Genomic DNA, 26,140 nt, shown 5'->3' with positions numbered 1-26,140 from the left:
AGTATTGTATCGTTGCCACCACCGCAACCGAAAGTGAGCCTGATACAACGGATCGTTTCTGGTGGAGGTGGCGGAGGGTCGAGTTTTAGCCGAACGTGACCAGCACCCCGATCGCAACGACCACCGACTCCTTTTTTACCCAGACGCTTGCTTTTTCACTTGGCTTTGGACTCGGTTTACTTCGCTTCTCAGACGGAAGCAGTTCCTTTTATCTTTTAACTCGAGCTGCCCGTGATGGTCGCCGTCGAACAGCTCGTAACCTTCTTTCTCGGGTAGAGAAGAGTCGACGAACCGATTACAGGAATTCAGACATTAATCATCATTCTCATTTCATTAATCGACCCGCCGATGATGAATTCCTTAGGGAATTGTTTCGTTGATTCGTCGAAGAAGATATCTCGTGTAAAAATAATTACACCATAACACCGATTGAAAACGGACGCGTCTTGTTCTTTCCTTCTTCTTCCTGTAATTCCCCGATGACGAAAAAGTTGCAGGCAGTAATTTACCGCGTCATCGTCGTTGCGACGCATTCCATCCCAGGGGAGAAAATCCGCAACGTAGGTTCCGTTTAAAGATAAAACGAATGGTTAAATTCGCTGGCATTACCGTTAATCGTGCTTCATTTTTCACGCATCTGGAGGTAATGGAAAGCCGTTTATCCAATCTTCCCCGTCAATAGAGAGAATAATGAAGAGCCGGTACCAGCCCGGCTTTGAAAGAGCACGTGTAATCACTTACCGCCGAGAAGAAACAGGCCGCAGGCAATCAGGGTCCTGTAATCAGAGTAGCAGTGACCAATTAGGGCGGAAATGGTACCGGCGAGGATCAGGGCCACTGCGACAACCTGGAACGGCGCTGATATCCTGTAACAGAAAAAAATACATAAAAGACCCGTTAGAATCTGCACGGAGTCGAGGAATGATCCTGATGGAGTGAAAGAGCCCTTCCACATTTCTATGCTTCGACGATATTAATTGAGTTTTACTAGATTCAGAGTCGGCGACCGGTTCAATTCCAATTCCCAGCATTCAATCCGTGAAAGTAACGAGCTCCTCGTTTTCCCCGTGGAGTTTCCATACTCCGAGACTCGAAACTCCCACATCACTTCGCGTCTCGGTTATCTGACGGTGGCCTTGGTAAGAAGGTGATAAATCCAACTTAGACATCCCCGAGCCGCCACTTTCCGGAAACATGTCACCCCCGTAACAGCGGAAGGAGTTCTTTTTTTCGTTATCGTTGTTTTTTTTTTTTTTTTTTTTTCTTATCTCTCTCTTCGGATTCAGATGCGTGGGGAGAAGATCAATCAGAATTTATCACGCGTGTACGCCCTGCCCTCTCGCCTTCAACCCTATGCCGCAACGTCAACTCCGCGACCCGACCGTACAGCCTTCGGTCGTCGGCCCCACAAATCTTGATTAACCATTTCTGCCCTCGGCGTCGCGGAGAGGATCTCTGAGGGATTTTCGACCGAGTGAATCGGCGAAGGGACGGACGAGGGTGAGCCTCGTGCTCTTCCTCGTGATCAGTGTAACATGACGTGTCTACGACGGATAATTATCGGTACGGAAAATTGAGCTCAGACATGGTAGCGGAACTGAAGAACTTTAACAGAGTGGAACGCAGATTCAACCAAATTTTTCACCCGTTGGACCAAGAAATTGTTCGTAATTTAAACAAAATTCCATCATTCAAGGTATCACTGATCATAGATAAATTGCTCTTGCATTATGTTTACGGTCAAGGTTTGATCATTATCATTAAAATACTCAACGACGCTACCAATGCGGTAAATTTCCTCAGAATCTTTAGGAACTCCTGTGGATAATTGTAACACGGTGTCAATCCACCGCTATCTGATGTTGAATTACCAAGTCGACAAGAAGATCGTTTTACAATATTTCAACAGTGACATGTTTTACGGTGTAATGAAAGAGCTGCCTTCCAATTGAAATCTTTGAAGCAACTATGCGTGAGGGCACAACTGAAGCATCATGCCGAGTTTAACGTCGCGTTAACGTCGTTACTGGAAAAGCGAGGGTGAACTTTCCGGAGTGTTAAAATAGAAACAATTGTTGCCGTGCGATACGAGTGAGTTTATACAGGGAAACTCCGAAGTGTACGAGGTTCCGCGAAGCGTCACGTCGTGTGGAAGTGAACTTGACGGATTCTAAACTCGCGGTGGTAAATCGTCGGAAAATGTTTATTTTCCTAACTCGGTTCTCTCGGCTGCTGTTCCTGTCCTTTTTGGACGACGGGGTGTCAGGATGGCTTGCTGCCATGCGAGTAACTCACGCTTATGCGCCTTTCGATCACGCGACCTTCGCCCGTCGCGACTCGAGCATATCTCGCATCTTCTCAGAGAAATAATGCAATTTCGTGTGAGGCTCATTTTTCACTCGTGACGCAGTCGCGAGCTTACAGGGATAAGGCGTTCGCCATTTTTCGTTCATATTCATAACTCATTTCAAGGTGGAAGCTCCAAGCGTAAGCTGCAACGATTTAATTCAACCTGACATGTGAGATACACCCGAGAATTTAAACCCGGTATTCAGTTTCCGAGGAGTTTAATCAATTTCATTTTTTAATTACTTCGTTGCAGCGTGGTAAAAAGTGACTAATTGACGTCAACTCAGCCCTGCTAATTGACGGTCGGTCCAACAGCTAGTTAGTTGCAAAACAGTGACACGAACGTGGACCCGCGATTGGAAAGTTCACCCCGCAAGTACAATCACGCGGCAATTAAACTTCGGAGAAGTTTGACGGAACCGATCATCTAATTACGCTCGCGATCTTGATCTAATTAAAAAAATTCGAACCAAGGGGAAGGCAATGATCAGGGAGTGTAACTGTGCTCGGTATTCGAACATTTTAATCCCGATCCTGGCAGTGATTCCGGAATGAAATGGCGTCGAATGGCTCATGACTCGACTTACGAGAGCCGCGGAAATCAAAACTCCCCTATAAGCAGCAACGGGAAAAGATTGATCGACGGCTTCTGGCACTCGCGCTTATAACGCAGAGACTAGACACGCCGCATTAAACAGGAACGCCAAGTTCCAGACCTGCTTCGGATATGCAATACCTATGTGCATCCACGTTAAATGGGAATATGCGTACATCCTGCCCCACCCCCATAACTCAGCTCCATATCTCCGTTCAAGTGGCAGATAAGTATGTACTCGCGTTTTCGAGGTGTACGCGATATTGCAGAGAGCCAGGACTCCGTTCGAGATCTGGCAACGCTGACAAGAGAAAAATGGCCAAAAATTTACTCCTTCGGTGATAAGTCGTCTTCCGTTATTTGTAAAATTTCTCAGGAATTTTATTGTAAGAAAAGGAAGCCTGAAGTTTTGGATGAATATTTCAACGAAAATCAACACAAGGTTTATTTTCAATTATCTCTGATTGAAAAAACTATCAGCCCCGAAGCTTGTACTATGCTGAATCAACATACGGGAGTTTGTTCTGAAAATAACCGTCCGATCTATACGTATGACGTTCGAGAATCGATCAATTCATCGTCGGGTGCTTCATGCTTATACGTACCAGCGAAACAACGATCGTGGATATTACGATATTATGCCGAAAGTTTGTTGCACGAAGAGGGATAAAGAAGTATATCCAGAGGATTCTTCTCGACCATTACGCGGTAGATTGTTTGCCAATAAAAAAGAATGTCATCAAAGTATAATACTTCCTTCCAGTAGATTGCAAAGCCGACGAAGTGGTTGCTTGTATACTTTTGTATCGATCGGGCGCGATAATCGCGGTTGATTGCGAGATTAAGACAGCGTCGTAAACATAGGCATCTCTCTTTTTTTTTCTTTTTTTATTTAAGTACACAATACGAGGCTCGGGAGCCGGGGGCAAATCGATGCTTGGTATTTCAATGAGAGCGGGTTAGTAATTTTACATTATACTGCAGGGCAGACTTTGCGCAGTAATGAAGAACTTCTGCAGTCTCAAATCAGGTGAAATTCTTTTCAATTATACGTTTAAGCCCCCATCTCGTAAATTAGTTGAAAGTTTCTTTCAGCTGCACACAACTCGCTCGGTTAAATCGTCGTAAAAAGAAACTCCCAACGACCGATAAGATCGCAACTTTTTATCTAAATTTCCCGACACCGTATACGAAAGAAAAAAACTCTTGATCTGTACTTGCGCAGGAAACGTGGCGATAAACGGAACCCGAAAAAAGAAACAGAAGCTTACTAAACGAATCTTTTGATCAATTTTCTCTATTTTTTAACCTTAATATAGCACCTACAACTTAATGTGAGCGACGACGTGAAATTCTAAAATCATACCTATTTTTAGGAATTTTTTTTTTTAGTCAATGACAACGCTTACACTTTATTTACAACAATTACAACAACTTCAATAAAAAAAATGAAAAAATGACCTTCAAACTGTAAACAGTAAATCCCTCAAACTCAAATTCCTCCAAATATTTTCAGCTTCCTTTTAAAAAAAATCGTAAAAATAGGTACCCCCCTCCCTTAATGAGCCGCGTATTTCCCTGTTACAAAACTTTGGTAACAGAGCACCGCGGCGAGTCCATTGAGTAGCCCGACTTAGTTTCCGGCGTCGTCGGATATCGCGGGGAGAATAACTGTGACCAGTCCGTGGGAGTTTGGCTCGTTAATTACGGGGCGTCGGCAGTAAATAATAATAAAACTTCATTAATAGGACAGTTACCGGTGTTGGATTGCAGCCAGAAACATACCGCGGACTCGACCCTCGTGCACCGACGGCACGGAGTCGTTGACACGGACGTTATTCCCGCTAACACATGGCTTTGTACCTGCACGTACATACGCGCATACATAGGTGCGCCAGAATCGCGGATGCTGCACCAGCACGGCCATCCGGCATAATGCATGGACCAGTTATGCCGGGGTTACGTATTACAGCCGAGAGGCTGGAGGCTGAACACGCACGAACGAGCGGAGTCCGTCTATGGCTGAACTATCGTCGTTGTTCGGTGTTCGGGAAACTTTTACAGCCCTTTTCCCCCACCCCCGGCTATTTCATCCCCCTGCAGAGGCATGCGACGCTTCCGAAGTTGGCGGGAATTGTAGTCAGGCTCAAAATACGTGACGGGACAAAATTTTAAACGGATAACTGAGGGAGATCAAGTTCATTACGAGTATAAGAGAAAGTCGTTTGTTTTTTTAATCTATAAATCTCTAGACATTTGTCACAATCACAGGGAATCGTGTTGTTCGTGTGGGGAGAAAAGTGGAAAGGTCAGACGATGGAACGGTCGAAACTGCATCAACAAATTTTCAAAGAACTGAAAATTTCATCTGCATAAGTTGAATACAGTTCGACTGTGATAGAAATAGCTTGGTTTGTTTATAATTAAATTAGCTGTGAATTATCTGAGAGATTTTAGTCTTGGACCTGTTAATTGTTGAAAAAAAAATCCAGTATGAAGAACCGTTTCAATTGACAAATAACGTCTTGTGATTCATCAATTGATGAAGTTCTTCTCAAGAAATTCATGCTCTTGAATTTTTCAGTGAAAAAAATGTTAGAATAATGTAATTTAACGCAAATGTTTTAAAAATATAATCAGGTGTTTACAGAAAAATACAGTGTCTTAAAATTTGTTCCGTTACCACGTGAATTTTTTATTTTTTTTCTTCAATTATTTTAACTGTGTAGATAATCGTTGGGCAGACCCTTTGAATCTTTCGTTTAGCACTTTTTGTTTCTGTACGTTGTAGGTGTGCTGAAAAATCTTTATTACGCGGATCGTTGGACCCTTCTACCTGTTTTATCTACAATTATTTGTGAGATTAGGAGATTCGGGGTTTAAGGAGGATGGGGGCGTTAAAGCGATCGGAAAAGCGGGACAAGGAAACAAATCGCGTATAGAGAGGACGGCCGGGCGGCAGCTCGGGGGAATTTATCCCCGGGAAAAAGAGCCCCCGGCTTGCGGAGAGCCTTGCGATAAATATCGCTTTCGGTTCGATTCGATACTAATCGAAAGGAAACAAATCGCAGCCAGGCGAAGGGCTTTTGTTCGACGGTGAAAAAGTTCAGAGAAAACAAGCCCCGAACGGAGAGATAAAGAGTACAGATAACGCTGCGGAAAGGAGAGAAGGAGAGACGGGGAGAGAACCGCCACAGCGGTCGCCGATGTCGATTCGACAAATTTTTCTCTGGTCATCACGGTTAACAAACTCTTGTAAAGCCGCAATGGCTGGACGTTGTGACCAAAAAAACGTGTCGAGAGTATGTAAAAAAAGAAAAATTGGAATAACGGTGCGAAGCATGTGGCAGCAGAAAATCCGATTGAATGTAATTAAAAATGAAAGAGAGTTATTGTAGCTGTTGTAGTTCTCTTCTGGCAACAGAAACTCTAAATTTTCATGAATTCTAGCTCATTTGCTTAGCATTCGAATTCTCTTCGAATCGTATGCGACGAATTTTCTTAACACAGTTCCTGTATTTACTAGAAAATATTTTGGGTGTATAAAAATATTGATTGCTAAACTACTGTGTTTAAAAAAACGTATGAAAGTGGTCAGATATTTATTTCACGCAATTTGCAAATAATTCGTAAACAAGTGAAACAATTAGCCCTGATCCACCGAAAGCGCATAAATTATTACATTTTTTCAGTTAAATACAACAAAGAAAATTTTTTTCAAATGACGCGATTTTTCTAGCGAATTATTCTACAACACTTTGGATCTTCTATTCCACGTCGAAAAATGCTACTACATAGAATTCGATTCTACTATTTCAGGCCATGTTCCGTCGTTTTACTATATACATTCTTTTCTTATTTTTCACTTCTTTCCTGTACCGTACGCCGATGCGTTCTTGACTGCAGAGACCGCAAAGAATTGCAGAGTATGTCGAATGCGAACGGCGAACTCCGGCCGGCTGACTTCACGGTTTATTACTACTAAACAGGCTGACCAAGCGGTATATTACCACTGGACAGGTCTGATGTATTGCCGGTCGGGTTGCCAGGGCGTCGAGGGTGGCTGGCAGTCGGTGTCCAATATCCATACTGCGTCGAGCAGCAGCAACGGCGCGCGATGTTCCTTCCTCGTGAAAACTATTAATTTAACCCCCAGGCGCTAGCTAGGCGGGCTCATGTTTCGTGCGCATAATTCAATTTTGCCACCAACATTGAATTAGTAAATAATATCGTTGGTCACCGGGGGTAGGTATGCGGTTCCCCCGGAAATTGGTTCGCTGTGAGAAACGTTGTCATGCGACACACGCTGAAACGAACCTGTCCGACGGCTAGATTTTCGTCGCATTTCCCAAGCCTCTGTTCTCTCGATAAATACTTTTGTTGACTTATTTTTAGAGGATTGTAAATCGCTGGATCAACGATCTTTCTGATCTTTCTTCGCCCGCTACACCCTTGCATGATTATTTGACTTTGAATGACTTGATATTACAGGAAAGGGTTCACCTGCTCAACGACAAACAGAAAATTCATAGACGTTGAGGATTATTGAAGAGACAAGGCGTTCTTGAAGGCTGGACCTTTTTCCCGGTCTTTAAGCGAAATAACATCATCGCTCGAAACGAGCTAAGGAATGCTCTCACTGCAGTTTGCACCAACAATGAGTAAAACGTAGAACGCCTCGTAGCTCATAATTCCCGGCTGCAATGAATAATGCAGGGATGGGCCGAGGGGCGGGAAAGACGAGGGGTGCAGAACCCGGCTACACAAGACGACGTTGTACCACCTCTGCACAGTTTACAGTTGTCTCTGCCTTGCTGACTAAGCTCCTTGGCACTTGCACACTCGTGCTTTGACTGTCTCTCGTCTCGCAAGGAGGATGACACGATTTCGCCTCCTCTCCTATCCCTGGGTCCTTAAAATTCTGTCTCATCCATCCACGCGTTAAAACGTATTCTCAGAAACCCTGACATTTTGTCGTTTCTAATTTTTTCACAGTTGAAGCTGCTCTTTGTTGGCTTTTATTGTTGGGATATCCGAAGGCGATCGAAATCACCTAGTAAGCGGATTGTTTTTTTTTTTTGTACTACTTTTGTTATCGATCAATTTCGTTCATCTCAGGTATACTTGTGTCAACGTTCAAACCCGATTTCTCCTTGCCCGAATGTCCACACGACGGATCTGGATCGAAGGGATACGCGGCGTAAATACGCGAGTTGCGGCGAGGACGAGGCGAGTTTGAAAACAGCCATTGTATCTGGGAAAGCGGAAATAATGCCGCGGAATTACACCGGCACCGGGTACGAAAGCCGGCTATCCTCGGGCTGTGGTTAAGTAGCCGATTGAAATGCATAGCGACGAGCACTTGTGTACAATCTCGAGGAGCTCTGCACGACCCACCAGACCGTGAACGACGCTGACGATGGGGTTGAAACTTGCGTTAGAGCCGTGATATCGCGCGCTGTGCGTTGCGATTCGCATATTCGGGGCTGAGTCCGGTCGGACGAATTCTGTACTTCCGGTTTCTGCACTCGTCATGTTCGCTCTCGTTTACTTTCTTCGAATCGCCCTTGTATGAGCTTGCAGAAACACGAGGGGTTGAAAATGATGAAACGAGAGGGTGGAGCTATTTTGGCAAAAATCGGGAGACGGCGATCACCTTTTTCTGTATCGCAATGGCCAGCCTGAACGATAATGACCTCGGAATTGAATGAAACGGGGTCGGCCCTCTTATTCCGCTATTTTTATACGGCAGTCGGATGAAACCTGCAGCTGTAGAGAGCGTAAAAGTCAGCCAGAGAGTAAAAAGAAAAAAAAATTGCGAGGATGATGATTTTTGGTAAAACGTTGCTTCGCGGAAAGGAATTCCTTCGATCCCTGCACTACGGAAACTCCTCATTTTCATCTAATTTATTTCCACGTTCAGGCATTATTCTGCATGCAATGCACGATGCTCCGGCAACTCGACCACGCTGTATATTATAATAAAAACGCAGAATTTCAACGCACAGCTCTGGCACCGGCAAGTTGGTAACAACGGGATTTATACCCCTGGCCTGCATTTGCCACGGAGTGCAACTAATTCAAGAGACATATTTTATTTATCTCCCCCCAGTAGCATATTTCCTCCTTCTCTCTACTCTCCCCTCGTGTGGGAATTTACGCCGTTCAGTTTTCCCCCTTTTATTACCTTCCACACTCCACCCAATTCACCATGGAAACATTTTATCCCTCTCCAATGTCAGGTTTTAGAAACTTGGGAGAAAAACTTGTACATACAAGTTTGTATTTGTTTGAGGATGTCTCACGATCAGTGGCAATACGGAAATGCTGAATTGTATAAAAGTGAAATTACGACTCGTGCAGCGTCTACTCCACTGTCACGTTTCAGAATTCAAGCCTTCGTTCTAGTAAGAAAAAAAAAAAAAAAAACCATTCTCAAAAATAGCTCAATCTAAAGTATTTGAACTTTTTCGAAGCTTGTGAGAGCCCTCAAGTACGGAAGTGGTAGTGGCACTGCCACGTGGAAGAAACACGTCAATTTTTCCTTCGCTTTCTTCCCTCCCCCCCCCCCCCCCCTCCCCCCCAATTCTCCTTGATCTCGAAAATAGTAGTGCACGAACAATTTAATGTTTCCAGTCGATTCACAACGCGTTATTAGAGGGCAAAGGGAGCTTAACGGTACCGGTTATTATTGTCTAATTGTGCGAAACACGTGTCCTGTTGCAAGGTCGTTAGCTCGGAGGGCCTGGAGGGCGATCGGGATCGATCTTGGCCAATAGCCGCGGCAATTTCGCACGGGTGGCAAAAAAAATAAATAAATAAAAGAGAAATGAAAAAATAAAAATAAACCGGAAAAAAAACAGAGGCCGTGGGTCCTACGCCTGCGTCTAATGGGGATCGTTTAATATTTTCACCCGCGGAAGCTCGGCCTGGGAAAAAGTGGCGAGGATTCGAAGGCAGGGTGGCTGGCTGGTTCGTTGGTTCGGTAGAGGGTGCAAGCTTATATTTGACCCGGGTCAAAAAGCGGCGTGTGCTGCTGCGGCGATCGCCGGGCAGTTAAGGGACGTTATGAAAATTCAACACGCTTATCTCCCGAATGCCCTGGGATAAGCGAAACGATTAAGGGAAGAATTTAGCAGACCCAAAACCGACCGTAAAACGCTGATTTTTTTTTCATTCTGTCCTGTAGCCTGCCAAAATCCTTTTCCATAACCCGCGGAAGATAAGATCGTGGTGCTGATGCCAAAAGGGCGTAATTTTTTTTTTTTTAGTTTCGGAACTATCGGCAACGAAGAAAAAATTGTCCACCCTTTTGGCATTTGCATCGGGATATTAATTGCCGAAAATCATGGGAACGATTTCGCTTCACAATTAGGTACACCGAATAGACATGTGCTCGATAAAACTGTCCCGTACATTTCCTGATAATTTATGTTTATACTCTATAAATTTACGATTTACTTATCAAATATTACACCGGTTATGCCACGCCCGGTTCTACGTTACTTTATGCATTAAATTCATTCGATTTTAATAGTCGTATATACGTACACGTGTGCTGCGGTCGGTGATAAACTGCAGCATTACCTGCTGATTGAATACGTTAATCACTCGAGATTATACGGAGAGCGCAAATTGATTCTAAATAAATTACGCGCAATGTCGAAGTTAACTGTGGCAAAGAGGTAAAAAAATTTTTTCAAATGGTTACACATCTTTTTTTATCTGTTTTTGTCGGAGGCATTTTTTTTATTTTTTTTATCGCCGTCAGGGTAAATTGATTTATTCGTAATACTCGGATAGTTTACTTGGATGGTAAATTGTTTTTTCCCCTGTTATTTCTTCTACGCTGTCCTCCATTCTTATCGAATCACGGTAATTTTTTTCCGAAGCCGACGTCACAGCCGGAATATAGATACCGAGATATGTATTCGGCAGCCTCCGCAAGGGTCAGCGATTTCTGATCAAATAACAAAGAGTATAGCTCGAGGCGCTAAGAAATTCAATATTGCAGCTGTAATAACGGCAGGAATTTCTTCCTCCCTTTTATTGCTGTCGTGACTTCGGCGGTTGATCCATTCGCGTGATTCGCATCCAAATCGATACGACTTGTCAGTCATTGTCTCTGAATTCGGTAACAACTAGCGGTATTAACGAATCAGAAATCCTCCTGCCAATTACAATTTATTTAATTGAATAATTACGTCCACGAGGTAGAAGAGAAATTTCTCCACCCACGCCGATCACCGCCTATTATTAATTAATTCTATTCAGTGATAATATTCTCTCCATCATCGCGATGCAACCTCATCAATCCTTTATTTTTTTACCCTTACAATTACGGCCAATTTACCATCAATCTCAATTTCGGCGGGGCTTGCAGTTCGGAAAAAGCAGGAACGGCAAAATTCCACCGCTCGCTCGTCACCGTGCGGCTATAAGGCTTAGGCCTCTTTTTGGTCATCATCTCGCCTCTCGGCTTGATTTTTCCTTCGTCACTGCCGGCAAGCCGCCCCCTAAGCTTCTCAGGAGATAAGGGTGATTAACGTCGCAATTCTTGTCTTCCTTTGTTAGCACCCCGCGACGACACCGAAGATGCGGGGTAAACGAATGGGAAAAGGATTTCAGCCAAGGGTAGAGTTACGAGTGTATACACAGAAGGCGGGTGGAAGTAGAGAAGGAGGATGCGACGAAACGTTCTTGAACATTGAACCCTTTATTTTATGGATAAATCAAGCCAGGCCGATGATGACACTGTTAAAAGTATGAATTTGTTAAACTTGAAAATTGAAACGGATTCGGATAAGCTGAAAAAATACTTATGCACATATTTTCCGCCGGTTTATACCCAACTTTGAACTTCGAACTTTGCCAAGAATGAGCATTGATCCTTGGATCGCTGGGCTAGTTTGCCTGAGGATTCAGCGGACTATGAGGTAAAGATAGCTGCTCTGGGCGTTGGAGCGTACAGCTAGCTGTACTATCTCGATATTCGAGAAGGAGGAGGAGGAGGAAGACCGAGGGTGTATTTATGGTAACGGATATTTCAAGCGGTGCCCGTAATCACGTAACAACTACCCCGTATAAGCTAAGATAGGAAGCCGGGAAGATGGTGCGGCCTCTGGCTACGATTCGAGAGGAGGGGAGAAGAAACCCTTCCCGATCCTCGTCGTTTCGCCGCTTCCGCTTTCCAGGTCGTACCGCCTAATTCCAGAGAGGTCCTGGAGCTCCCACTGCGACGAATTAACGTGGTAAACGTACCGGCACGCTGCGAAATTACCACGAACAAGAAAACAACAAAGCTACGAGTGAGTTGAGAAGAATCGGAAGATTCCGCCGAGCGGTAGGAATAATTAAAACCAGAAACTGTTCGTCGAATTTAACAAAGAGGGGGAGGGAGAATGATAGAGGAAAAAATTGTCAAGGGAGGGAAATTAAGCAAAGCTGCGTAATGGCGTGTTTGCTCGGGGCGAAAGCTCGCCTGCAAGCCTAATTGTTTACTCCGAGTGTCGGAGCGCCGTTATTGTCACGAAGTCGTTTGGCTAATGGTGATTAAAAACGCAGGCACCCACTCGTTAAAGTCAAAGTACTTTTCATTTCCTCAATTTCCGCTTACGCGTTACCTTTTGCATTTCATTCCTCGCTCGCGATTAAGAGATGGACGTAAATTTCGGACGACGGCTCGAGATTAAAACGCATCAGTCTCTCTTGGGTGAGAAATATGATTGAACTTCACGGCTAGGTTCCTTATATTGTTCATTCAATTAATCGCCAGATGCGAAATTTTGTTTACATCGAGAAGATAAATAATTATACACTATAAGACAGGAGCTGGATAATGAGATAGAAAATAATAAAGCGAGGTAAAGAAAGGAATTCGCAACGTTTTTCTTTACTCCGTACTTTTTCTCTCTATTTCCATTACGCTTATTGTTTAGGCTACGGGATTCCCGGGGATCCTGTAACAGGAGCGAGAAGTGCCCGGCCGCTTTTCACGACTCAAAAATCGTATTAATCTCCCCGCGTCACTCGAGCCAGCCCTTATTTTTCCATGAAAAGAAATGAAAAGAAACGAAAAGTATTTCTCCCGAGGACCATTTGTAACCTCTTACGGTATATTTGATAAAACACAGAGATGTGTTCATTTATGGAACATTTTCACCATTTCCTTCCAGCTCTTCGCCGCCTGCGGGGTTTGTATCACTTTTTTCTCGTTCGGATCTAACGAGGTGCGAAGGAGGATCTTCTCGGCTCGATCGGGATATTAGCAGCTGAAATTAATCACCAACACGAACTTAGTTTCCTCGGGGATACGCGTCATCGGTGTTCACTGATTGGTTTCGATCTTCGGGGGCTCAGCGACCTCGTATTATAGATAACTGAAAAATTGATTACGTTGTTGTAATCGATGACTGTTGCAAAAACTGCAATTAAAGTTCCGCCCGCGCGGTTTCAGCGGCTCAAAAACAGCAGCCGATAACCCTTTGAGAATTCCAGTACAAAATTTCCTCACTGCAGCGATCGTTTCAAAGGCAAATTTGAAAGCGTCATCCGTCGCCAATTTATGTGCAGCAAACGTTATCTCTCTCGGTAAAAAACTAGGAAGCGGATATCCGATATTTGCCAGGAGTCAAAGCCAGGCTGGTCGCCTTCTTCTCTTTTCCACTACTCATCGCGTCCCACCTGCCAGTACCGAAGCTTTGAAAATTCCCGACTCGTATTTACGGTTTTACTTTTGAAACGGAGCGAAACACGCTCGACGTTCGCGGTGCTGCAATTAGTGCCACGGGAGGCACGCACGAACGTCGGTGATTACACGCACGTGATCGTTTAAAATTTTTCCAAATTACCGACGCTAGAGCGACTCCGGATACGTCAAATGTCGTCCCACTCTCCGCTCTTGAAAATTCTGCAAAGCGCACAAAGCTCGAGGGTCCGTCATCCGTCATGACGCGTGGAAAACGCCGCGTTTCACGAGGGGATAAAGATTCGAGGGTGTAACGGCGACGGGGAGAGAAACGAGAGGAGCAGAAGAAGGGCGTCGCGGGGCTCGAATGGCGGAACGCTCCAAAGTGTCCTTGTTGTCAACTAACCTTTCCTGACCTTCCACTTAGTGCTCCGACAGCGTGACCCAAAACATCACCAACCCTACTTTCCGCCATGGCTGCCTAACCGCCCTGAATCTTCCCGCGGAGTTCCGCAGTCGAGTCTAGACTGCGGAGTCCCGCCAGGCCTGTCACTTGACTTTCCAATTTCCCTAAGACAACCATGCTACCCGCAACCCTCCATCGCTCCTGCGGGAAACCCTTGCCATTCAAAATATTCCGCTGTAACGTATCTGCGGAATCCCGAAGCACGCTACGGTATCTCAGGATTTCAACTCACAATCGCAAACGAACAAAGGAAGAATGCTAATTCTAATCGAACGGATTCGTATTTTTTCACGATCAAGAAACTTCTGTACCTATTTCGATCCCGAACACAAGGGACGGACCACGAACCGACCGTCTTAGAGAACGACGGAATCCTTCCTAACCATTTAGACAATCAGCCGACGCGGTTGATCGCTGACTTTAACGTTCCAATCGCGAACGAGAGCAGAATTACCGTACGCAACAATCTGGTTAGCAATTAACCCGTGATATTCGGTTGCACGGTTGTACGGGATACGTAGTTGGGTAACAATTGCCGCGGGATCGGTTGCGGATAATTGAAGCAATCGACGAATCAATTACGTTCCCCGAATCAGCAAATTACTGGTCAATCGGTCCGTTGCGGAAATCCATCGCCTGAAATTCGTCGACAATTGCGAACAATCGGGAGGTGAGACTCGATTTTTCATCAATTTCCAACGATCTTTACGTCCGGTAGACGATGCGGTTGTTCAGCGCTGTCTTCAACAACGGTAAACAAACAAGACGCAACTTCGTCGCATTGCGTCTTCGGCCCTTAATCGTTACGCAGCTCCTGCGAAGAATCGGAGCTTGGATCCTCTGCGTGTTTTCCAAACTGTATTTCGATGCGTCATGTCGCCGGACGACGACGGCTATTCTCGTCTCTCTGGAAAACGCAGCCGGCACTGCATCCCGGATGGAAAATCCGACTGCGGAGCGCCGAGCGCTACGGAACTCATCATCGACCTGCTCCCGGTTGACTGAATCGTCTCCCTGTCCCAGCATGCCCTGGTGTACATGATTCTCTTCCAGGCATTGTCCTCTCGGCTTCATTGTCTCCTCGGCCTGACGCCGGCGATCGTCCAACGAGCGAATGGGAACTGGGAAATGGATCGTCCCTGCACTCTCTGAACTCCCTGTGCTCCAGGTAACGTTACTTTTACTACCCTGTATCGTCGCGTGTTTTGTTCAAACTGCAGGCTCACGGCTTGTTAGCAAAACCTCGAACGAATAGCGACGGTGTCTTTCGAATAGGCGAAGAATTTCCTCGCAGAGGATAATACCGAGAGATCGATACGCGATCAAAGAATTGAGGATCCAGAAGAACACATAGACCCTAGTGATCATTACACTTTCTCTAAACTTCATTGAAATTCGTTGGAATCGTTGATTTTTTACACATTATAATGTTCAAATTTCACCCAAGTTGTAGTCGGAAGTCGTAGTAATGAACCACGTTTTCAAATAAAAAAGGGTTTTGGGGCCAGATTTTGCGGAACGCCATTGACGAATTTGAGAGAAAATCGAAACGTACTCGATCCAAATTTATATCACGACCGTCGACGTACTGCAAGGTCCTGCATTGTGGCGCTAAAGGTTTGCCTTTTTTCATTCTGAATAACAATCGTGATCTCCCGTATTCTGACCCTCGTGTTCGCAGACACAAAAAAAAATAAAAATTAGGAACGCCTACCGAGCCGTGACATTTTACCCTGATGACGCATGCTGTTAATTACGATCCAGCGATGGAAAACGGTACGTCATGTCTGGCCCTGATGTTTCATTTTCAAAATTCCAAATGGTGCGAACACATGTTGATACAATATTCGCGAGAGGAAAATTGGTAGCGAACGGTTTTCGATCGATGAAAATATGTCTAAGTTAGACGTAAAGTGAGGAGCAAAACAAAAACTCGAACCTCCCGTTCTCACACTGCAGGTTCCAAGTTCACAGAAAAAAAATTAAGAATATTCAATTTAAATTTCGAACTACAAACTTAGATTCGTGATTAATGATTTAAAATCCCTGAGGTACAATACGAAATGAAAATATGACAATTATCTTATTTTCAACCACTATAATGGATCCACCACCTTGGATTTGTTATCAGTAACCAAAAAAACCTCTATCTGCTAGATTCTACCAAAATCCGAATATTTTTAGATTATTTTTCCGCCATATTGGATTCGCCACTTGAGATTTTGCAGAACTGACTTTAGATTCGTGATCAGCTACCCAAAAAACCTTACTGTACCAATTTTCATTCGAATCCAATCATCCATTCTCAAGATACCATAATTGTTATTCTATTTTTTGAAATTTTGATATCTGTGCGATTCAAAAAGTAACGAACCGATCAAAGCCAATATCTAATCAGGTACAAGTTTCGAAAAGCCGAAATCATTGAAATCCGGTAACTCGAAGCGTCGAGATTTAGTAAAAACTCAACTTTTCATTTTTGGTGTGATTGCAATAACTTCGTTCTTTCCCTGAAAACAGAGAAACGAGAAGTTAACAAAGCGGCACGAGCCGTTAGTCACTCTGCGTACGGGCTCCGTTTACTATCCGAACGAGATAAGGCATGAATATATTTCCGTTGACGGATGAATAGGCACGCTCGGTATTGTGTAGGTACACCTACACCTACACCTTCGCGTAGGAAGCAGCTCGCGCCACTCCAAAGTGGTAGCAGCTATTCCCACATTGTATTGATTTACATCGAGGCACTTAGACCCAGCTGTTGCGTCTCAAAAACGATCCGCTGTATGAGCCCGAAATTACGTATCTTCCATTCCCCGGTGAAATACTTAGGTCTCTCCTTATTACCGCTTGTCGGAGATACTTGGCCGAATTTAACGCTGTGAAGGATCACCGATCCGTCCTTTATTAATTCCCCTTCCTCGTTCCTGGCCGATAACAAGACGGCCGGCAAAAATCGCATTGCACCGCGAATAAAGTGAGAAATAAACGATTTCTAATTTGTCAGGTTTTTTTCCCGGGCATTGATCGTGATACATGACAGAATATCGTAAAATGAAAAATGGGTTCGATGGTGCGTGTGCAGATTTCGGTATTTCCACCGAATACCTGATGATGATTTATAACCCGGGTTCGTCCGATCAAAAAGCGCGATTATTTATCGCTGTTTGTTCGAATTCTGCGCAATATTCGCAGGTTCGATCAACCTCAACTTTATCGAACACTGAATGAATCCACTGCGTAACTATCAACCGAGTTTCCCGGCTGGGTGTTTATGTTTACTCAATAACCGCAAGTGTGCTTGATTCCTTGACGGAATTCTCAGGTCTTATTTAACCTCAAGAACACTCGGTGATAAATATTAGTTCGTATGACGTGAGTTAAAAGCAACGATCACCTGTGTGCCTACCTGCCTACAGCCGCGTAGTGACCGACAAATCAAACAACCGCGATGACCACGTCGACATCACTGTTCAAAGTATCACCGCCCCGGAGGCCTGGGGTCCGTGTTTGCTTGTTTACACTAAAATTCAATTCCATTCGACGGCTCGTCGACAATTACATTCAGTGCACGGAATACAGCGGAGCGGTGTAAAGTGTGCGGATAGAGTGGCAAGGCTTCTGGAGAACGCGAGTCAGCCTGGTGAGCTTTTTTCTACCTATTTATACTGAATTTATGGATATTAGAATAATGATATACTGCTTCGGGTACTTGGGAAATTACTGTTAAAAAAAGGTTTAATAATAGTTGGGTGGAATGAAAATATTTACAGGGACTCATTTCTGTTTACCGAGCGTAGTTTCAGCGGGGGAGTAAAGGTAAAGGTTCAAATTAGCAACGCTCGGTGAAAGCTGCACGTTGAACTTGGTAAACGGCGAAACCCAGAAGCACTTTTACGAGGCGGTATCGTGATTCATACGTTCCACCTCTGCGTAGCATCGCGTAAAGGCGCGTTGCAGTTGGTACGTTTGCAACAACTCGTACGATTTTACGCTGCACTTACCGCTCGGGAATACTCCTGTCCTATGCATTTCGAGTTTCATATAATCTACAAAGATATAATAATATGTAACGGGATGAAACGCGTAGTGAGTTTTAGCGGAAGGTCGAAAGAGGGGAGGAAAAGCTCTGATGATAAAAATTTTCGAAAACAATACTTGCTTCGCAACAGCAGCTGCTGCCACTTTTTACTTTGACTGACAACGCGAGCTTCGCATCTTTTTTTTTCTCTTTTTTTTTTGCATACTCACTTGTTCGGTTGGAGTTTAAAAGTAGCCACTCGTATTTTACCCGATCTAATTACTGGCGCTAATTGTTCTTCTTTTTTTCATTTAATTCTGTCCGAAAAATTTTACCACAACGCGAAAGAGTGAATAGCCTAAAATAAGTAATGAGGATTGTTAATTTTTCCCATATATTTCATCTGCCTTTCGTAAAACGGATCGTATTCAATTTTTTCTGACATCTCGCTCTTCGGGAATTAAAAATTTTGTCCACCTGTACATTCAGGCAGGGTATTTCATATTTAGTCCGACGAAAATTGTGATCAGCCTCAGTTTATATCCGCGATAAGACGTAACAAAAATGAATGGTATAGATCGACGTTAAAAGTATAGTATTTTGAATAAACTTTAAAAAAAAGTGCAAAGCACCGCAATGAGGGCAAAATCGAGGAGAGGGATGGCGGGGAGTGAGAGGTGATAATAAAAAATTCAAAGGTTCACTTCCGGGGAAAGTTAAGAGGCTGTATCGTTATAAATCGCTTAGAGAACATAAAATAGATGCGGAAAGCTTACCTAACCCCGGCCGTGATGCACGCAGGGTGCCTGCCGAAACTAAAAACAATTTTCGTTTATACCCGCACCATCCCTTCGAACCCCTCGCCAGGAACCTCCACCCCCATATACGTATATTGTAAACGAAACCAGAGTTATCGCCGACAGATAAAACGATCAGATATTTCATGATGTATAATTCAAACGATTACGCACCTCTTCTTTTAATGCTGCGTCAACATTTTTCTGTAACTTATCAAACATTGCTGACTATTGATCACAGATTTGTGGTTTTTTGTTCTGTAAAAATTTAAGAGCAATATTTTTGCTAAGTCAAGAGACGGGAAATTGTACTTCGTCGAACTTTGTCCGTTCCAATAAGCATCGGGATCCGTTCCGCGCCAGTTTATGTAAATCATTCGGTATGAATATCCGCGAAACGTGCCAAAGTACATTTCTCCTTGTTACACATGAAACGAATGATAAACGAGTTCTGGTGATCGTTGCTAAGCAGAGTTTAATAAATCGTTTTACCGCCACTCCTGCAATACGTTACATAATCAACGACTCGTTGTCTACATTTTCCGTTCATAAACTTCACATTCCTCCACCGAATCCCGATTACCGAATGCACTTTGTTTGTAAACAAAGAAAGGTACTAAAGAACGGTAAAAATAAACCCTGTTTCTCACTCCCAGTCGCTGGTCTGGAATTAACAAAATTTCACCGATATATTGATTAGCGAGGGCCTCTCAACGAGAATCGAGTAGCGAGAATGCCGATTTCGCCGAACGATGTAGTTCAAAGTTTTTCATTAATCGTTGATTAACGCACAAGTCCTCTTTACGACACAACAAGCAGACTAAACAATTGTTCGTCGAGCCGTAAAGAGTGTTTAATTGCTTTAAAGCGGCACCCCTTGACACCGCACGGTGCGCGCAGAGCAGCGTTCCATTGCAAACAGGAACGTGTGAACGGGTTTCCGGTAGGTATACGTTTTCCGCAGACGTGCAGACGGCGCGCGTATGGCGCAACATAAAATTCAACTTTTCACCATATTTGCCGTGCAGGAACCGCAGCCGTGATGCATGGGCAGCCCTAGCCGTGGGGTTTTGTTCGCCGCGTTGCACGCGTTGCGCTTCCACTTGCACTCGGCTAGCCGAGGGCTTTCCGCTGGCTCGTTGCCTTCGGCGGATGCCACGAGGGCAACCTGATTAAAAAATAAACCAACGAAAAATGGAGAAGCGCGTGGCGAACGGGTGCTTTGTGAAACGCTTCGAAATATGCTCTCACGTTCTTTTTCCCTCGTGCTTTTTCTCTCACTTGCACATTTTCTGCACCCTTTTTTTCTTCGCTGCAGTGGATCCGCGTTTTTCTAGTTTTTCTTTTTTTTTTTTCTTTTGATCTTATTACTCTTTGTACGGCGGTGAGATGAGTCGTTTTTTCCCTTGACCTCGTCTTCTCTTTAACGCTACTTGATGCACGTTTTTTCGTCAACTTTGGGAGACGAGGTATACTGTGAAATAGTCCAGACACCCAAGGATTATAGATTGAGATTTTCGTGTGGCAGTAATAGTAATAACAATAATAACTCTAATAATAATAACAGCAATAATCATCATGATAATGGTAATAACGGCAACGAATAAATTTGAGATAAAGAAACGCGCAATTAAATGAAAATACCTCGCGAGTCGAGTCTTGCTCTAGCCCGTTCTCCCCAATGTAATTTCGAAGGAAGCCACTTAATTTAAATGCTCTAATTCCGCCCACTCCAAAAGCCAACGAACCACCCTCGCTCCTATTCGCCCTTTATTGTTCCTTCGAGGACGAAATTAATTGCTTCTTAAGGAAGTGGAATTATATTTTTAAGAGCTTCGGTCCCTGGCTCTTTGTCATCCTAGTGCTTGCTTCGCGTACAGATATTATATAGGTGTATATATATAATGCCATATTATGAAAAGAAAAGGGAAAAAGTAACCCTAACCCCAACAACTCTGAAGCGTAATATAACTCGGGAGAGCTCTCGACGATAAATGTACCGACACTTATCCTTGTATAGTGTTTGTTCATACAGCCGTCAAGTCTGTGGCTCTGATTCGAAGGTTCATGGCATTTACTGGACTGTACAGCAATCGGAACAATAATCGAATAGCCATTTTTCCACCCGTTGATGTTCCATTTATCAATATTTTCAGCTCCTCTGCAGCGCGTTTCTACGAACAGACAGATCCTCCGAGAAACGTACAAAGAACTATATGTACCTGTATGGAACGTGTATAAAACGTAGTCACTTGTGTCGTAATTGCCGACATAGTTTTACCCTGAAAGTGCGTACGAAGGGTGAAGGCAAGGGGACTAATAAAATATAAGTGAAACGTGGCCGCGTTCGCGATGCACGACATCAACAGAATTCTTGAAGGGTTGAAAAGCGCGTTAAGCACGCAAGCCGAAAGACGAGATTTTCGGAATCCCTGTCGCGTAAAAAAGGCGCGAAACATACGTGATTCGAATCGGAATTGCAAATGCAATCGAGAGACGAAAATTGGTTGTCATCCGACGCGTGTGAGTAGAAAAAAAAAAAAAAAAGATCGAATAAAATACCACGAAAAAGGGGGCGAGACGAGAGGAAAGTCTGCGATTAAAAATTAAACACCAGTATCAAGCATCGAAAACGCACGCGGGGAAAAATTCGCATAATAATCGTCAGACGCACCGCTTGAAAATCGATTCGACGTCGACGTCAATAATTCTCCCGCGGTCGCTGAACTCGACGCGGGGGTTGAAGGGGGTGTAAAAATGACTGGGCCCACGACTTTCCGGGTTTTTGGGCCCGAGCGGTGCCTTCGCAAACCGGAAGCGCGACGGTGCCGAAGACGAGGAAACGACCGGAAATCGCTGGAATTTGTCAAGACACGCGGTGCACCAATTCGCGTTTCGTCCTCTCGGCGATTGGTAAACGACGCGACGCGACGTGCGTCTCGGAAAGCGTCTACGCCGCCTGGGAAAAATCCTACAGGCGACATAAATCAGCCGGCAGCTTAACGTGACAAAAGGACTCAACTGCACGCGGACATGGCGAGTGTAGTATAGCTTGCCGACCGCCGGTGAGCGATGGCAATATCTTTCTCTTCGTTATTGCTTGTGACGCGAGACGGCAGCGACCGGAAACCCGGTTTTTATCCCCTCCAGCCTGCACTGCTGGCAGCAATAAAAACATCATTCCACCAAATCGATCCTCGCCGTCCGCACACAACGCAACTCCCGTATCCTGTATCGCGATTACTGCCAGAGTCGGAAGACTCACTCGTCCTTTGGCCGTTTTCTGCCGCACAAGGATTTGGAGGAAATTTGCCTGTTTCGTTTCCCGCAAGAAGCAACCAAATTCTCGGTAAGATGAGAGTAGCGTTACTGACCCTGTCCCAATTATTGACCTTCTTGGGTTTTGTATGTGTTTGAGCCTCTTAGTTCTAAAATTATCAAGAAATAAATTCGCAGCGTCCAACCCTCTAGCAATTCGTTTTAGTCATCGAGAAATTCGCTATTATATTTTTGAAAAATAAACGGGTTTATAATTGGGTCTAATCGTGTCGATAACTGGTACACTACCGTGTAATAACGATGCATCCGATGCATTGGACCGCCTTTTCGCTTGCAATTTTTCAACAGCTAATTGCGACAGCAGGGCGCATTGTCGGAGTGAATTTTCCAGTATTCTCGGGCTTATCGATATCGCAGATCGCTAATGGAGTACAGAGAGGAAGGAACGGAGTGTGCAGGGTAAAACGCACGGCTGAGTATGCCTGTAGGTATATGTATATTTCAAAGCAGAGCTTTGCTCTTCCGGTGCAACAGGTTCGGAGATTCAATTTTATACTCACACTCCTGAATGTATTATCAAACGTGGGCATCTTATACCTCCTAAGCGTTTAACGAGTACCGGTATTCGCAAAGAAATCTTGGCGCAATCGAGACGTGAAGTGTGTATGTTTTACCCACGTGACGATGATACGACCAATAGTGGTGATCATCCTGTTATTTTTTTCGATCTCGTCGATAACCCTGTTTTCATTTTAAAATCCGGATCGCTGTACTTTAACGACGAATTACTGTAACTGACGATTAAAGAAACTGTTCGATTTTAGAACGAGCTTTTTCTCAACGAGACGAGCAACTCGCTTATTACTCGACGAAGCGAGAGAACATCGACCGTTCTTGACACTCGGTTTATTCGCTTTTACACCCGGCAGTAGAGTCTGCAGTAGCGTTATGGTCCGGTGCTCAAGACTTGTGTTTTATCTGGAGGCAGATGGGACGGACAATAGGATGTCTCAACATCAAGGAAGCCATGTGGTTTCCCCCGTTGTGTTATATCATTCTTAGCTTTATGAAGGCTGCACGAAGCCGAGCTAACATATATTATATATATATATATATATATATATCTTTCAGCTCTGGCCGAAATGATAAGCCAGTTGGAAATATACAACCCGTAGCAGACGAAATGGTTACGGGGAAAATAGATTATACCGGATACGATTCCATCCCGAGCGTATAACGCATGGATGTAGGTACATACTTACATACCTCGCATCCACTCCGATATTATTAGGATACTTTCTTGCGCTCGAAATCGCGGCCACGTTTCCAGATAATTTGAAATTTTACGGACGGTTACTCGCTGCCGAAAATACGATTGTTAGAAACGAAGGTAGAATAATTGAAGTACCTAAATTGAAAAGAATTCGTCACTCGAAATCAACGAAAGTTTCTATTTTTTGTGGGTAATATTGGTTTCGCCGCCGCTGAAATGACATCGCGACGTGTCTCGTACTCGTATTTCACTTTCGCTCTCTGAAAATCTCCCTTTTACCGCTAAATAAACTATACATTATAACGAATATGTACAGCTATATACGTATTAAATGTACATCGTGATATATTTCTGACACGGCAACCCTTAACCGTCGGTATGAGATACAAATCATCGAGGTCCAGAGGTGAGAGCGAATATACATCTTCGACCGTTGTCCACATATTTCACCTCCGATCCCGTCCCCCCCTTTCGCCCCTTTCATATATAACCAGGCGTAACATTCTCCTGTAGTTTACATTCTATGACCTGCCGTTACAACTCGATACACATACAGCACTTGTAGAACAAAACAAGAAAAAATTCTTCCCGGATAATTGCAAATTGAAACATGTCGAAGTCTCTGTTCGTCGACCGAAACGTCTTATCGTCGATTGGTTGAGGACGAGTTCGCGTGTGAATCAGGACTTCTTCACGGGATGTAAAGAAAAGGTCGTGGTGTTCAGTGGTAAAGTTTTCGTTTGGAAAATTTTCGCCCGTAGGGAATCAGGAGGCTCGAAGTTGCACCAAAAATACGTCCTGCCTAAATCCTTTTATCCTTTAATGCCCAAGCTCGCTCGCAGCTGGATCCCCTCGGCGGAGTCAGTGCCACGCAGCGCAGCTCTCGTTCTCTTAAACTTTCTCCTATTTCTACCCCCAAGTCTCGCCCGTTCTCCCCTGCACTTGTTCCCCTTAACGCCGGCAAGATCCTGCCGTTGAAAAAATACGAGGACATTTCACCGCGAGGATAGGGGAGTTCGGGGCGTAGATTAGAAAATTTACTTTTATTAACCGAGCGATTTACCCGGCGTCCGAGGACGCTTCCTAGAGCGAACAAAATCGGGGTGAAACACCCCCTGAAAGTTTACTCTCTTTCTCTTTCCTCGAGGACAGGAACGAGCTTCATTTCGGGGTGGCATTATATTGTTTCGGGATTAAGGATTACTTATGAAATATTCACGCTCGAGCAGGCTCGCAGCCAGAATTAGTGCGGAGACTGAGAGACAGGGATGAAATTTTCCGGTGGCTTCTACCACTCGGTTTAAACAAACGTAGCGACGAAGCTTTCTCCTGAGCTTTCTCTACCTATTCGTCCGCTTCAATCTGCGTCCCCTATAATTAAGCCGTAGATGTGTAAGGGCGGGGGGAAGGAAAGGGAGGAGATAAAAACCGGGAAGAAAAGGAGAGTGAAAGTATACACGCAGAGTTTGAAGTATTCGCTCCGCGGCGAATTTCAATTTATAAGCAATTTTCAAATCTTACGTGAGAGAGGAGAAATGTCCCCCTGGAATTGTGCGAGGGCGCTTCTTTAATATACAGCGATCACTGGACCGAGGAAATCTTGGTCCGTAATTTCGCGAGAGTTCGACTTCACTCACCTTATTCTAGAAACTACCGTCGGCGCAAAGTCCAAGTGACCGAAGCCCAGCTCTGGCGATTTAACGTCATCGGTGCTGTTGTATCTGATGTTGCTGCACGGCGGCGTTTTTATATCTGTAACAGGACAACAATTCGTGAATTTTATTCGAGGATTTTGGCTGGAATTATCGGGAACGACAGTCGAGGAAAAATAAGAATAAAAAAAAAAAAAAAATAAATAAAAACAAAAACTGATACGGTTGGCAAAAATTATTGACCGATTATTAACATTGCCTGCATGCGCGTTATATTATATAGGCAAGGTGGGCAAACAGAATTTAATTAATACACACACACACATGGTCGTAATTTCGTTCATGTGTACGACCGTGCATTAACCGAGGTTGAAATTTTGCAATAAATTGCTTGAAAGCCTCGGCGTTAATATCAAATATGTTACACCCAGTTTTGTTGATGCGGCTGCAGGGTTAAAATTGATTGCACACTATGGGTACGTTATATCGAGTGCAATCCCGTCCCTCCAAAACCAATGCAAATTCATCAATTTCTTCATCAATGTACAAGCAATTTAATAAAACTCAAATATCAATTCCATTCATACACCGTAAATAGGCACACGATTCAGCATTCATCCTCCTCTGTGAGCCGTATACATATTATATACAAAACTGCAGAGTACATGTCGAGGTCAATTTTTCATAAAAATTACTTCAATTGCTTTACCGCAATACTTCTCGAATTGATAAAAAAACTGGAAGATCCTCCTAAAAAGGCCGGAGGATCACGAATTCAAGTATCTCGTAGCGATGTGCTTCCATATATTGTACGTATATGTATACCACGTGAAATATTGACACATTATATACGTAATACCCACGCGTTGAGCTGCAGGAAGATGAGATGAGTTTCTCGCATATTATATACATGTACATTGGTGTGCATACATACGTGTATGTATAAGGCTACGGCTTAAAGATCGGGTTAACGTTGTTGCCTGCTAGGGTAAGGAGGATGGGGGTAAGGATTTATATCTGA

General features: G+C 44.1%; 1 protein-coding gene across 7 annotated transcripts in view; it reads right to left on the bottom strand.

The window, feature by feature from the left end:
* LOC124175778 overlaps positions 1–26,140 on the bottom strand; it is a 102,452-nt gene that overhangs the window by 32,532 nt on the left and 43,780 nt on the right. For 6 of the 7 annotated variants that reach the window (XM_046556295.1, XM_046556296.1, XM_046556301.1 and 3 more), the window contains exons 3-4: positions 25,105–25,219; positions 742–866 (exon numbers count right to left, since the gene is read on the bottom strand). In XM_046556295.1, the coding sequence (XP_046412251.1) occupies positions 742–866; positions 25,105–25,219 (240 nt within the window). The remainder of the gene's footprint in view (positions 1–741; positions 867–25,104; positions 25,220–26,140) is intronic. The other variant, XM_046556302.1, reaches the window with a different exon arrangement.

The sequence above is a fragment of the Neodiprion fabricii genome, chromosome 2 (genome assembly GCF_021155785.1).
Source record: "Neodiprion fabricii isolate iyNeoFabr1 chromosome 2, iyNeoFabr1.1, whole genome shotgun sequence".
Classification (NCBI taxonomy): domain Eukaryota; kingdom Metazoa; phylum Arthropoda; class Insecta; order Hymenoptera; family Diprionidae; genus Neodiprion; species Neodiprion fabricii.
Note: the sequence above shows the minus strand (reverse complement) of the source record. Positions and strands in the feature narration are given on the sequence as shown.